The sequence below is a fragment of the Esox lucius genome, chromosome 24 (assembly GCF_011004845.1).
Source record: "Esox lucius isolate fEsoLuc1 chromosome 24, fEsoLuc1.pri, whole genome shotgun sequence".
NCBI lineage: Eukaryota > Metazoa > Chordata > Actinopteri > Esociformes > Esocidae > Esox > Esox lucius.
In genome coordinates this window covers 9381527-9395711 of record NC_047592.1, presented here as the reverse complement: position 1 = coordinate 9395711, position 14185 = coordinate 9381527, and the positions used below count along the sequence as shown (strand labels likewise).

Below are 14185 nucleotides of genomic sequence, written 5' to 3'. Positions count from 1 at the left end.
TGACACACAGCCACAGAAGAAGAGGCTACCATCTTAAGTGCTTTGTGTCGGCGGCTCAGCAAGTGGGGTGGAAGGACGGATTACCCAGGATCCTTCACTGCGAAGCAACTGTTTGTGGGATTTTGACTGACAGGGGCTTGGAATGTTTATACTGAGAACCTTTCACATTGCTCAGTCCGTTGGCGAATCCCTCCCTCGACTCGAGAATTCAATGGAAATAAAAAGTAAAGGGCTTCTACCCCGTTTTAGCCTCCATTTTCCAGGCCTCTGAGTCTAAAGGGGACATGGTGAGCGGCTGACAGAGTTGATTATGAAGTGGGTAGTAGTTATCTCCTTAGCGCAAGGCGCTCTTTGCTAATTAAGTCTTTCACTTTTTCCTTATCCCACTGGAAAAGTAGGCAATTTGGTATCACTCCGAATGAATTGTTTTGACAAAGGAAGGTTGGGAGGCGGAAGGCGGAATGCACAGTGTGGCGTTGGGCATGAAGGGTGGATGTGTGGTGCCCTGAGGGTTGTAGAGGGGTCCTGGCGACGGAGTTGAGGAAGACGACTCGGTGCACCAGGTAACACCACGCACTGTCCCCCCGCCACGTCACACAGCACCTGCAGAGATCAGGGAGGTGCAGCAGGATTCGGGAGGTGCCAGCGGGATCAGGGAGGTGCAGCGGGACCTGGGAGGTGCAGCGCGAGGCTACTGGAGGACTCCCAAGATGGAGGTGACAACAGGTTGTAGTGGCTTATTACGGCGTATCACAACATATCTGCACAGACCAAGGAAGTGCCCCGAGATGGATCCTGTTTCTCCAGCCTCTCTGGCTGAGACAGAGCGGGTTCTGGGTCGTTTCATGATAGTGATAGAATGCAGCCAAAGAGCCCCACTGTATTTTACAGAAACCTAGCCTTCGTCCGACTGGAAAGGGTTTTTCAACACAGAGACAAAAATAAGATAAGGGGTGAATGGGGGGGGGGGGGCGACCAGGGCCAGTAAGCTGAATAAACTAATAACAGTTAGTCTGGAACAGTCTGGAGAGGGCTGCAGGGATCACTGAGAGCCCTCAACTGTGGAGGACTCTGGGTTGAAAAATCTGGCCAGGAGGGGCTTGATTCCGGTTGGGTTTGAGTGGGAGGACTCGATCCTTCTTCGATTAGGGAGGCTGGTGAGAACCAGACCATTAAGCACCGGACAGTAATCTGTGCTGGGCCCTTTAGACATCGGCCAGGGCACCACTCTTGACGCAAAGGGCCCGGCGAGCCCCTGTCTTCCTTACAGGGTTGTCCAATGAAACACTGCCCTGGCAGTTCGCTTTGGGTCCTCCCTGGGCCAACATATACACCACAACGCTCGCATCTTAAAATGGAGGCCTGGGTGCTCTTATCCTCTCTGATTGGAATATACGGGAGAGAAGCCAGGAAGTAAATATACCTTGTTGGCTAAAACCGGAATAGTTTACTGGGTTGAGGAGAAGAAGAAGAAAGGAAATCAATTCTCTCTGGGCATTTGTAATCTGTGCTTTCTTCCATCCCTCCCCGGTGCGACTGGGAAACCATCTATTTTCTGGTTCTGCAAAAAAATAAAAAACTGCACTGTCACTGTGAGTTTGAGGGTGCCAAGACTTTGGATAAAACTGGCGAGGGTGTAGTGGGAAAAAGACGGATGCAGAGAGGAAAAACCCAGAGACAAAGGGCGGGCAGGGAAAGAGAGGCGTGTGTGTGCGCGCGTGTGTGTTTGGGAGGGTAGGGGGGGCCCACAGAGGATTTGGGGTGACGGATACCAGGCAAGAGAGAGAGGCAGAGACACAGGAAGGAAAGAAGAGGGGCGTGGTTGGACTGTGCTGTTGAAAAACTTTTTGGGCCTCTTGTCTTTCCCCTCCATTGATGCCCTGGTGCGGCCATTTTGGATTTACTGGGCGTGTGGTTGGAGGGCCAGAGACGTTCCCTCTGAGGAGCCCAGACGACGTGAGCTGCACATTGGGATGTGTGATCCAAAAACCAGCTTAAGGGATAGGGCAACAGCTACCACGGTAGTCTGCCGAAAACACCAAAAAGTGTCGTCTTACCGTTTCTTCTGGTTAGTTCCGCTCTGTACCCGACCTGCTGGAAAGAGCGCCGCTCTAAGCTTTACGTTTCACAGTAAACCACAGATACAGCGGCGTGGACGACTAGCGCTTTATTAGCTTTTATTCCGGGGCCACGTCAAACCTCCCACCCCCCCCGTGGTCCCACGTTCCCAACGGCTGGTCGCTCGACCACAGGGAGAACGCCAGTTCAGGAGACGCGCTGGGCTGACGTGCGGCGGACAACGGCAGCACCTAGGATCATTTTAGGGTTTTGACCGCAGTTTGATAGCAGGGGGGTGTGTGTGGGGGGGGGGGGGGCCGAAGTGCAACGAAGCAAGAGATATGCAGCCCGGATCCGTCTCCACACGAAAACCCTTGCTCTCTTTCATTCACACTTTCATACACGGTGCATCTGCCTTGAATTGACGGCACTGTACGTCGCACACAACACCTAAGACACACGACTTAACACATTCATGATTGTAAACAAAGTTACCCAGACAACATTAGCTATTTCCTGTGCTCAACTTGTGGAACAGTAAATGTTAAAGGGACCTCATTCGGTAGTAACTGCTCAAAAAAGCAGTCAGTGCTATAGCCAGCTTGCTGATTGTTTTTGATTTGGATGCAATATACTGAATTTGGTGTTCAAGCTATTCATTTTTAACCCTCTGAGTTTTGCATTTCGGGGGTGGGGAGAGTTGAGGTGGAGAGTATTCTGGAACCTCTTCCTCAGGATTTAAGGTTAGCAAAGTACTTAGTTAGCTGTTTAGTTGTTATCCTGTCTAATTTCAAGGTTTGGAAGAAATTTCAGCAGTTCCAATTGAGTTCAAATGTTAGAGATGTTTATAACAGAGTTATGACTGAGGGCTTCTTATCTGTGTACAACAGTAGCTACTGCCCAGAAGGTGAAGCAGATCATTCTGCTGTGATTGTCAATAACATACTGTCCTTCTGTCCATAGTTTTAGAGGGGTGTGTTGTGGGGAGCGAAAGCCCTCAGGAGTTATTACGGGTTGAGTTTGGTTTGCTGTTAGGTGGTTAGATTCGGCTTATTTCAGGATTCATCTCTGTCTGTGTGCATAGCAAAGTAACTTTCAACTTTAACCCTTTGAGTTTCGAGAAATGTCCCCCTGTCTCTCTCTTGACTTGCTCCCCTTCATCTTCTCAGCCTTCTCTGGTGATTGTTTGGTTCCTATTATGTCTCTGCTGTCATTGTAATAACTCAATAAAATACATCAACTCAGACGATTCCAGTTCTGTCCATTTTTTTGATTCTACATTATAAATAATCTGTTAAGCCAAATGTCATGAAAGGGAAAGTTAACAGATTCTGTTTATATTAAAGCAAAAACGGAAACGCTTAATGTATCTTGCTTGACTGTCACATAAAGGTTTTTTTTTTTTTATCTTTCCTTGCATGTGTGCTCACTTACAATACCATTTCAAGGAACAGCTTGCCTGCAGCTAATTAGAGGATTTAAAATGTGATTAATTCATGACACGGCATCTATTATTAGTGATACAAACGAAATACAAACTTGGGTGAAGCCTTCAGAGATTCATGCCTCATCTTATCTAACTCCCAATTCCCTCAGTGAGTCATATTTCACTCTGTTTCAGAGTTATGAACTCATTTCAATCTGTTTCAACTAACCAATATGCAACTAGTTATGAACTGAGTTAACATCAAACTGTAGCTCTGGGGCTGACTTTAAATTCTTCAAAGGTATGCTCTGAATCCTTTTTGAATCCCTATATACTGTATTCACCCTATCAGTCATCGTTAGTTATCTTGGATGGCCCATAATCATGCTACTACAACTGAGCTAGCCAGTAGCAACGTAAAATGGCCGACATTGTGGAGGTATTGCGGTAGCTGTGGACAAAGGGATGCGATGGAAGGGACCAGGTAGGAGGAGAGTAAATAAAAGCCAGACCTCCGTCTTGGGGATTCTAATTTTTTTTGAATCAACCACCATTCAGCAGGACCAAAAAACAACACAAGACAAAGAGGTAGTTGGGGACTTTTGGCACTCAAAGGGTTAAAGAATCGGTCACTTCTGGTCGGTCCAAACCGCCCGCGGATCGTTGACGTTGAGCAGAATGAGGCCGACACAGCGAAACTGTAGACTTATAAGCAACATCCAACAGGCAGATTAAACAGTCCCTTTAACTTTTAATGACTTTCAGGTGGCTACTTTTCTCTGGAGTGTCAAGAAATAATTAAGTGGTTGTTGTTTCCTCCTCTAATTGTCACTTTTGTGAATAGTAATTTGAATAAAAAATCCCCATAATTAACGCAACTTCACAACAAGACATCAGACACAAGAAGTGAAGCAGAAGGGAACCAATAGAATCTGTCTATTTTCTTGATGACAGTTTGGTTACCGGGGGGAGGGGGGGGTTATGTTGGGTTATTGGGAGGTTATGACTCTGAAGAGATGCAGCGCCATGTCAAGGTGCTTTGGACATGGTTCCCCTGTTAAGTCAGATGTAACATGCTACTTCTACTTCAGTTCACGATCTTCACTGTAACGCCGCAAAGATTATGTAAGGTCGTAAAGCAGCGTGCCACGGAAAAGTCCGCAGATTACAAGGTAGGCGGACTGGACTATATTTTGTTTAGGGCCGAATACAACATATCTTTAAACTGTACTGAATATGCAAAAAATTCAGATGAACACCAGTTCGAATGTTGCTGCTAATGTACAACGGGGTATGTAAGGTCATAAGCCAATCCCGTTGCACATTAGTGAATCAGGGGAACCGGAAAGAGCAAATGACATCCACCTTTGTTGCGGGGGGCACTGCACCTCCTCCAGAGCAGTGGTTAGCGTGATTAGGTGGTTAGGTCATTAGTGGAGTGTTAAGGGGTCTTTAGTTACCTTTGTCAAGTAGCCACTCGTCAACTACCCGACCAAGTCGGTATGGGATTCTTTGTCTAGCAATAGCCAGGCGTTCATTATCAAAGTTCCCTTTAAAGAATTTGGAAAAGACAGATTGCAGCAGGTTAATATCTGTAAGGTCAAAGGTTAAAGGTTAGAGAAAGGGCAACATGGCAGCAAAGGTTTAGCAAGGTTATGTACGTTAAAATCAGCTTTAAGGTAGTTTCAGGAAGTAGTAGCTTTTAGACTGGTTTGAATTGGTTAGACAGCATTCTAGTTACCTTAGGTTTAAATGGCTGTTTTAGTTATGAGTCCGATAAGAAACATATTTATGAATAATTTAGAAGTAGTATATTTGTATAATGGATACAGCTTATAATTCAGTAGACAGTGCAAATCAATAACATCAATGAAATCAATACTAGCAATCTATAAAAGAAAAGAAAGAAAAGCATTCAGTGGCAACAACACACTATCATAATGACTTCATATTGACAGTATTCCAGTTTCATCTTCAGAGCATTAAATTCAGAGACCCATACACACATATTAGCAAGCACATCACAGCTGAATCCAGGAAGACATTTTCTGTTTGAGATTTCACACAGCCCCCCCCCACCCCCTTTAGAGGCAAGAGTTTTGCTTATAATATTAAGAAACTCACAAATCCTATAATGCAACACTAATCCCAGCCTGTGCCCTCTCAAGTAAATGTAAAGATGGATTTTAACTCTGTGCTGTTTCATACACAGATAAGCAATAATCTGTTTGTTTTTCACCCCCAACGTAATAATCAAGGACTCATCAAGGGCGCTGCTACTACTTTGATAATCCATCTGTCGATTGTCATTGAGATTAATTGATTCATCTGATTTAAAACAAGTAGTCCGGGATTAAATGCAAGTTTCTCATTAATGATATATTAAATGGCTGTTTTTCCTCATCTTGCACAAGGTTCTCTTTATAACAACCTGATATTAGTAATAAAAGAAACAGAAAGCATAAAGGGTTTTAGTGCATACAACAAAAGACGTTTTACAGCGCTGATTTACTAAGTTTGAAAGGAGCATTTCTAAGCTTCTTTGAATAAGGAAGCTTTAAAAAAAAAATAATAAGTGCCCGAAGTACACGTAGAACATCTCTATAATTCAATAAAATTTATGTTGCCTTGGGATGCATTTTGCTGTAAGTTTCTATGACACTCTTGGCGTGATCCGTAAAAGCAGTAACCCGGGGAATGCCTAGTTAACACACTGGACTCTAAACCAGCTCCACACACAGCGGCCCGCCTGTTTACTGGCGCTATGACGACCCTCACATTAACGCACAAGCCCACGACGCACTGGAGAAAGAAAGACTGTTCACTTCAACACGCGACTCTGGGGGGCATGATGCCAACCGATGCCCTACGAGAAGCAGGCACCTTCAACCTTCGGCCTCCTCCATCTTTGTTTTGAGAATAGGGAGGGAGTGTGGAACGGAGCGACGAGAAAGTCAGTGAGCCCAAAAGCGCTGGTTGCCATGAATGAATGTTTTCTGTTTTAAAACGAAGACACGTTGGTCGCTGAAGGACCGGGCTGGTCCGGGACGAATGTAAGCTCGTGTAAACATCTCTGGGAATCATCCACGGCTGGTGACTCAGCGTGGCTTCTGAGCTAATTCAGCAAACACCGATCACTACTCCGCTGGAGATGAGACGAGGTGGCGTTGAGGGCACTCAGCCGCGTGTGTCTATCTGTCGCAGGCCACCTGTGTCTGGTTTAGAGCACAGGAGAGTCTCTGGACAAAACCCAGGAGATTGGCCTGTGTGGAAAAAGTCAGTTCTGCCATAATAAAGCTCCCCACTTCACTCACAACCCATTTACCAGCAATGCCGGCCCTCTGCAGCAAAACAGATTACAAAGAAAGAGAGAGAGAGAGTGAGAGAAAGAAGCAGGATGAAAGAGGGCAAGATGCGAGACTGAGAAAGAAGGAAAGTGAGAAACGGAAAAAAGTGAGAGAGAAAAAAGAAAGAAAAGAATGAGAATAAAGAAACACAGTGTGGCAGTGTTCTAATTGAGATTAATAATACCTGTACCCCCCCCCCCAAGACAACCGTCAAAGCCTGTCAAATAACCCCCTCCATTACTGAACCCCTACCGAACAGCCAGAAAACATTCAGAAAATGAAGGTATCTGCTAAAAAGGAACGTGACGCCCGCCCTCTAGTGGCAGTGCCTGACCAGTGCAGCAAACTCAATAAAGTTATTCTGTAAAAAAAGAAGAAACAACAAAGCTGTCTGTCTGTCCGTTTCCTTTCTCCTCGAAGTCACCTCCGACCTCGATCTACGTAGTGGGAACTTATCGGTATCGGGTCAGATCGTCAATTTAGCTCAAGGAAACTCCCCATCTCCATGGCCACTGTCGTAGGACTGACGGGTGGTGGGATTTAATAATTAAGACCCCCCACTCCCTCCCTAGAGAGCCCCCAGGGGTTGGAATAATCAGAAATGGCACACATAGACACAGGCATTCACTGGGGGGGGGCGTGTTGAGCAATAACACTGGAGGCTGTGTGTGCGTGCGCCTGTTTGTATCCGAGTGTGTTGGCGCGTACTAGTGTGTGTGTGTGTGTGCGTGTGTGTGCGCGCCTGTGCGGCGTGACTAAGCGTGTGTTTTTGTTTGATCCTCGCTGGCAAACACTGTAACGGAAACAGCTCGTCAACAACACCGAGCAGAAAATAACGGCAGGAGGATCAACAAACGATGGCCCCGAGCCTGTTTTCTATATACAGGGATGGGTTGGGGGGGGGGCACTAAAGACGGATGACACAGACTTCACACAGCCCCGTAGGTCTACTTTGACCCAAAATGGAGACTTGACTGGAAGTAGAAATGTACGCGCTGCACCACGTGGACTCCAGCTGCAGCTGGTAACTAGCCCCTGTATGGGCGGGCTGTGTCCGCTGCACAATGCCCAGGAGGGGACACACGAAATGTCTTCGTCCCCGCTGTCTCCAAGCAGTATGATTACGACGGTCGGGCCGTAGCATGGCCTGTATCACGCTCTACTCCTCAACACTCCCAGCAGATAATTGGCCGAACGTCTTCAGCAAGGACTGAACACTGATTAGCCTAGCTTGCCCCCTCCTGTAGCCCAGAGCAGGCGCCTGAAGCCTGGGCTGGATTAACCTCTATACGGTGGGAAGGGGGCAGGTACCTGGGGAGGCTCACCCAGACTAGTCACCCCAGCTGAGATGCCACGGGTGGGGTGACGGCACTATGACTTACTGGGTGAGGGGGACAGGAGACTGACTGGGTGAGGGACAGGAGACTGACTGGGTGAGGGGGACAGGAGACTGACTGGGTGAGGGACAGGAGACTGACTGGGTGAGGGACAGGAGACTGACTGGGTGAGGGGGACAGGAGACTGACTGGGTGAGGGACAGGAGACTGACTGGGTGAGGGGGACAGGAGACTGACTGGGTGAGGGGGACAGGAGACTGACTGGGTGAGGGGGACAGGAGACTGACTGGGTGAGGGACAGGAGACTGACTGGGTGAGGGGGACAGGAGACTGACTGGGTGAGGGGGACAGGAGACTGACTGGGTGAGGGGGACAGGAGACTGACTGGGTGAGGGACAGGAGACTGACTGGGTGAAGGACAGGAGACTGACTGGGTGAGGGACAGGAGACTGACTGGGTGAGGGACAGGAGACTGACTGGGTGAGGGACAGGAGACTGACTGGGTGAGGGGGACAGGAGACTGACTGGGTGAGGGACAGGAGACTGACTGGGTGAGGGGGACAGGAGACTGACTGGGTGAGGGACAGGAGACTGACTGGGCGACAATGGTGGAAGGGGATCGGTGTGTGTGCTTGTGACAGGCATCGCTGGATGAGGACCACTCTCTGCGGTCTTCAGAGTCAAACAGCCCACTCTGTCACTGTAGTCAAACCTGTGTTTGTGTGTGTGTGTGTGTGTTTGTTTCTTGGGATATCTCTGTATATCATCTGTCCCCCCTGCAGCCAAATGACCTTGTACAGGTCAGACTGAGCACAGGACACACCTCTGAAATTCATCCAACAGTGAAATGGAGCTGTCTGGATGTTTTGGCTTTGCTTTCTCTCTCTCTCTCTCTGTCCATCTCTCACTCTTTTTCTGCATCTCTCTCTCTCTTTACCCCTCTTTCTTTCCTTCCCCGTCACTGGCCATGTTCACCATCTTCCACTCTCACAGCAGTGAAATGTATGTTATTTATCTCTGTGTTTAGCCATCTGTAAAGCCAAGCTGAACCATCCGTCCGTTGTCCATACAACCCATATCACGGAGGCAATCGCTTTTCTCCCAGGATCCCCACGTATATCTTCCTCAGGTAAATATATAAACATATATAGAAGGGCTTCCTGTTCACCATACAGCTCCAGTGTTCTATCTTTAGTGGTTGTATCCATAGTTTAATGAATCCCTATTCTCCACTGAACATCCCTAGCTAAGGGCTTATGAGGGAATTTCAGAGTGAGTGGCTGAGGCTTGTGTGGAAATCAAAGTTGTCAGGTCTTTAATTAACTGGAGCAATCTTTTCCTTCCCTCTTGGTTTCACTGATGAGGGCTCCCCCCCCTCTCTACCCCCCCCTCCAATCGCCTTCCCTCCCCTCTACCCCTCCCATCTCCTCCCCTCTCCCAGACAAACAGGGTCTGTAATCCACTCAGAGTATAGTGTCAGTCAACTGTGAAAGATCCACTCAGAGTATAGTGTCAGTCAACTGTGAAAGATCCAATCAGAGTACAGCGTCAGTAAACTGTGAAAGATCCACTCAGAGTACAGCGTCAGTCAACTGTGAAAGATCCACTCAGAGTACAGCGTCAGTCAACTGTGAAAGATCCACTCAGAGTATATTGTCACTCAACTGTGAAAGATCCACTCAGAGTATAGTGTCACTCAACTGTGAAAGATCCACTCAGAGTATAGTTTCACTCAACTGTGAAAGATCCACTCAGAGTACAGCGTCAGTCATTTGTGAAAGACCCACTCAGAGCAATTTACAGATTTCTCCAGTCATTTTGGTAATGTACAGAAAATACTGTGTATGTTTGTGATAACGTAAAAGGACGTTTCTATAAGAATACGAGAAAGGTGTTAAAAACAGAAAGTGTAAAGTATATGTATTTTTTTGTGTCCATGAGTTTCTGGCAGATTAATAAAAGAAGAATGATTATTTCCAATTAACTCTGCAAATCTTTTATTGATTTCTTTTCCACAGCTGCACCCATTTGACACAAAATAAATACTGACATAAAGATACAAATGTAAATAAAGTATAACATATAGTTAAACTACAGGAGTAAAACTAATTCCATGGGGGGCAGAATGTCTGAGGGTTTTCATTGCTACCGTATTCTTGATTAGTCAAGGACACTAATTAGTCAGGAACTCCCCTCACCTGGTTGTCTTGGTCATAATTGGACACCAACTGAACGAGCAGACATTACACTGTCAGCAGAATGAGTTTGAACCATCATATCAACTGGATTCACTAAGTTGATGGTTTATATTCAGGACGATGGCTCTCAGCTGCGTCACTCCATTTTCTATTTTGAAATCCTCTTAATCACATACTGCACATTTACATGCAATTATACAGTTTTGGATAACGGGTTGGACAAACTTTGATTGGTCCTTGTGTCCAACAGACAATCAGCCGAACTCTACCTAATGAGCGATGAGCCACAACCCGCCCGTCATCTAATGACCTTTGACACGCGTTCGGCCAAAACCCCCAGTCCCACCGGAAACGGCACTCTTCCAACTACACCGCAGCCCTCAGTAAAAACACACCATACCCATAATGCATCACTTGACTCTCCTCGTCCCCATCCTTTCAGCTCAGTGGAGCGTCAGAGTCACGCTGTGTGACCGTAGTGCGAGGATTAAAGTTCTCCTGTAAGTAGGGCCATGCCTGAGGCCCTGGTCCTCGGAGTTACATTTCGCCGGTGTTATTCAGGCTCTCCTCCCCCACCTTAAGTGTCTGACTGGAGGGGCTGAGCCGGCAGCTCTGTGTTCTGCCGACCCGATGCTCCCTGAGCTGGAACCAGCCTGTCTGGCAGCGTGCGACGCCCGTGCCCTGTGGCCCACTGGCACTTAGATGAGCCCGGCTGGCCCGTTAAAGCCTTTGGTGGGGGGGGGGGAGGAAAGTGCTGAGCTGCTCAGAGACCACGGCCTCCTCACATCTCTGCTAGTCCTCCCTCTCTCTTTGTGACTCTCTCTTCCTGGATTTTCTTTTCTCTCTCCACTCTCTCTCTCTTTGTGACTCTCTCACCCCACTTTTTCCTTTCTCTCTCCTCTCTCTCTCTCTCTTTGTAACTCTCTCTCGGGTTTTTCCTTTCTCTCTCCTCTCTCTCTGTCTCTCTCTCTCTCTGTCTGCCTCTTTTATCTCCATTCCAATCTATATCTCTTTCTCTTTCAATCTTTCTCTCATATTTCCTTCTTTCTTTCTATCCTCTCTCCCTGTCCTTTCTCTTCTGTCTCTCCAATCTAGCCTTCTCTCCTCTCTCTCACTCTACCTTGCCTATCCCCTCTCTCTCTCTGTCATCCCCTATCAGTCAATGAGGCTCAGAGGTAAGAGCAGTCACGCAGACAAAGGCAGGTAGACTGTAAAGAGGTTTAAGGTGCTCCAAAGCCCCCCCCCCCCCCCTTCTCTATGATACTTGGACAAAAGGACCCCTGGCTGGGATGACTGTGCTGCCCAGACCCCCTCCCTGGCATTCTGGTCCTCCTTCTCCAGCCTGAAGCCTCACGGTGGGTCAAGACTCAATCCCTTCTGTTAAAGGCAAGGCAGCCCTACACTCCTTCTGGATCTTTCCATCCCTTTTTATTTTTTTCACTCTCAGTCGTAACCTCCCTCTCTCCATCCAGATGGCCGCCCTCTGAGGTACAGTGCTGTTGCTGAATTTCCATGCTGCGATAGGCGTCTGATGTTTAGCTAAAGTGTCATCTATGAGCGAATGTGCATCATCTTATTGTGTGTATGTGTGTGTGTGTGTTTGTTGGTTTCAGGATGGCGAGCAATATAGCTATATATCAGTACATATTTGAGGATGATGATTTGCGTCTTTATGGCAGTATCACAATATTATTTATGAGCTAGCTCATTGTACCTGCACCCAAACTCTATCCTGCAATTTTCTTTTTACTTCCTTCATCTTCTTTCTAAACACGGAACTAAATTATTCTCAACACTTTAAAATTCCATTACTGATCAAAACTAGTTTTCTCTCTTGTCCTTCTGCAGTAGACTTAAGGTGAGCAGCATGTTTGGAAAATAAAATCCTATTATCAAATCACAATAAAACAGTAATTGGTAGAATAATGAGAATCATCACATATGCTCCATTGCATGGCCGTGCTGATAATGTGGTCTGGTGTAGACCCTGACCTACCCAGATCAATACAGTACGCTGTGTTTCATGTTGGTAACTGGGATTCCTACTACACAGTAGATTCATCAGAGATCTGACAGCCGATTAATTACATAACCTAAGCTCTCTCCCCCTCCTCTCACCCCCTCCTCTCTCCCTCTCCTCCCTCCTCAGTCTCTCTCCTCAGTCTCTCTCCCTCGTCTATTTCTCACTGGGAGGGGAACAACACTACTGACCCCGCCCCCCCCCCCCCCCAAATCAAATCAAGGCTGTGTGAGAACAGACTAGATCAGGGGAGAGTATTAGATTCGTGGGTCCTCTCTATTGGTTAGAAGGATAATTACCAGTCAACAAATACTGTGTTCACTTGAAGACAGCCCGGCTACAGTGAAATGAATGCCGGACGATCATGTCCAGTGTTTCCAAGGAAGACACTGTCTCCTGCCGCTATTAATCCTGAGCCGCTGGTTCACACGGAACGGATTCGGCTGTGCCAGTGAGAGAGAGGCCGACTCATATATAATCACTGTCATCTCAGTAAAAATAACGCTGAGTGCTCCTTGCTCGCGAGCCGTCCACCGCTGAGAACAAAGGAGGGGAACAGAGGCTAACCGGCCTGACGCTGTGTTTGAACAGCACCGTAGAAGCCTCGGGAGTGGGGGAAGTGGTGGAGGAGCGGGAGGGCTGGCCGGGGAGCGAACCCACACCCGGCAACCTGACACAGGACATAGGGACCTCGTGCCACAGAACTGTGACCCGGTCGAGTAAAATGGAACCACTTTGTGTTTCGCGTGCTAGCTTGGTTGGGGAGATGTGAGTCTTTGTGAGGATAGTGTATCAGGACTGGCATCCGATGACTGCTCCAGTAGCCATCGTCTCTTGCTGACAGGGTGAAGCGGTATTACACCATCGTGCGTTTGACCCACTATGGCGTCTGAAAAGTTGGAGTAGTTGAATGGTTGCTATTTGCTGCAGTTGAACTACGGGCAGTTCTCAAATTCCGAGATGAGAATGTTTGCGATTGTGCGGGTGGTATGTCCCTCTCTCCCTCTGTCTCTTTCTTACTCTTCCTCCCTCCCCTGGGAGAGATTATCTTTCCCTAGTCTGTAAATGCTACCGGTCGCCCTCCAAATCACCTTCCATCAGTCTAAGATGAGGAGGAGATCCCCTTGTCGGCTCCAGCCTGCCAGCTGCCTGACTGGACACTGTTACAGACTGTAATGGCTGCCAAGAGATGCTCACTGAAATGAGCCAAAATGGCCCCTGAGTTTACCATGAGAGAGTACTTCAAAAAACAATTCTGTCAGCATTTCATAGGGCTTAATCTAAATCTGGAAAAAGATTAGGGCCAAACTATTTCCTATTTATTCTGCTTTGACAGTGTTCATGGTCAGGGGGTCCCATATCCTTCAGGGAGTCCCATCTCCTTAAGGGGGTCTCATTTCCTTCAGTGTGTCCCATCTCCTTCAGGGGGTCCCATCTCCTTCAGGGGGTCCCATCTCCTTCAGGGGGTCCCATCACCTTCAGGGGGTCCCATCTCTTTCAGAGTATCAGGGTGGATAATAATTTTATCTGGGTCACAGGCTGCTGTTCCAACACCATTGTTCCTCCCTCCTTAATGTACCCATTCTCTCCTTTCATTCCCTTCACAAAACCCCTGACACAATTAGGAAGTCCCTCTTCCTCCTCTCCCCCTGTCTTTCCTCCGCCCTCTTTCCCTCCATCTCGACAGTCCTTAGCTCTACCAATCCTGTGTCCCCTCTCCCCACATAGACTGGGGACAGACACACACTCAGACAACCTTCAAAGAGCTGCTCGAAATAGACTGTGTGTACGTTGGCTAA

At 47.5% G+C, this 14185-nt stretch overlaps 1 protein-coding gene across 12 annotated transcripts in view; it reads right to left on the bottom strand.

The window, feature by feature from the left end:
• nrxn2b (neurexin 2b) overlaps window positions 1-14185 on the bottom strand; it is a 638533-nt gene that overhangs the window by 25038 nt on the left and 599310 nt on the right. For 7 of the 12 annotated variants that reach the window (XM_029117448.2, XM_029117457.2, XM_029117450.2 and 4 more), the window contains one exon: window positions 4945-5034. The exons of the other annotated variants lie outside the window; for them this stretch is intronic. In XM_029117448.2, coding sequence (XP_028973281.1) covers window positions 4945-5034 — 90 coding nt within the window. The remainder of the gene's footprint in view (window positions 1-4944; window positions 5035-14185) is intronic. 12 annotated transcript variants of the gene reach the window in all.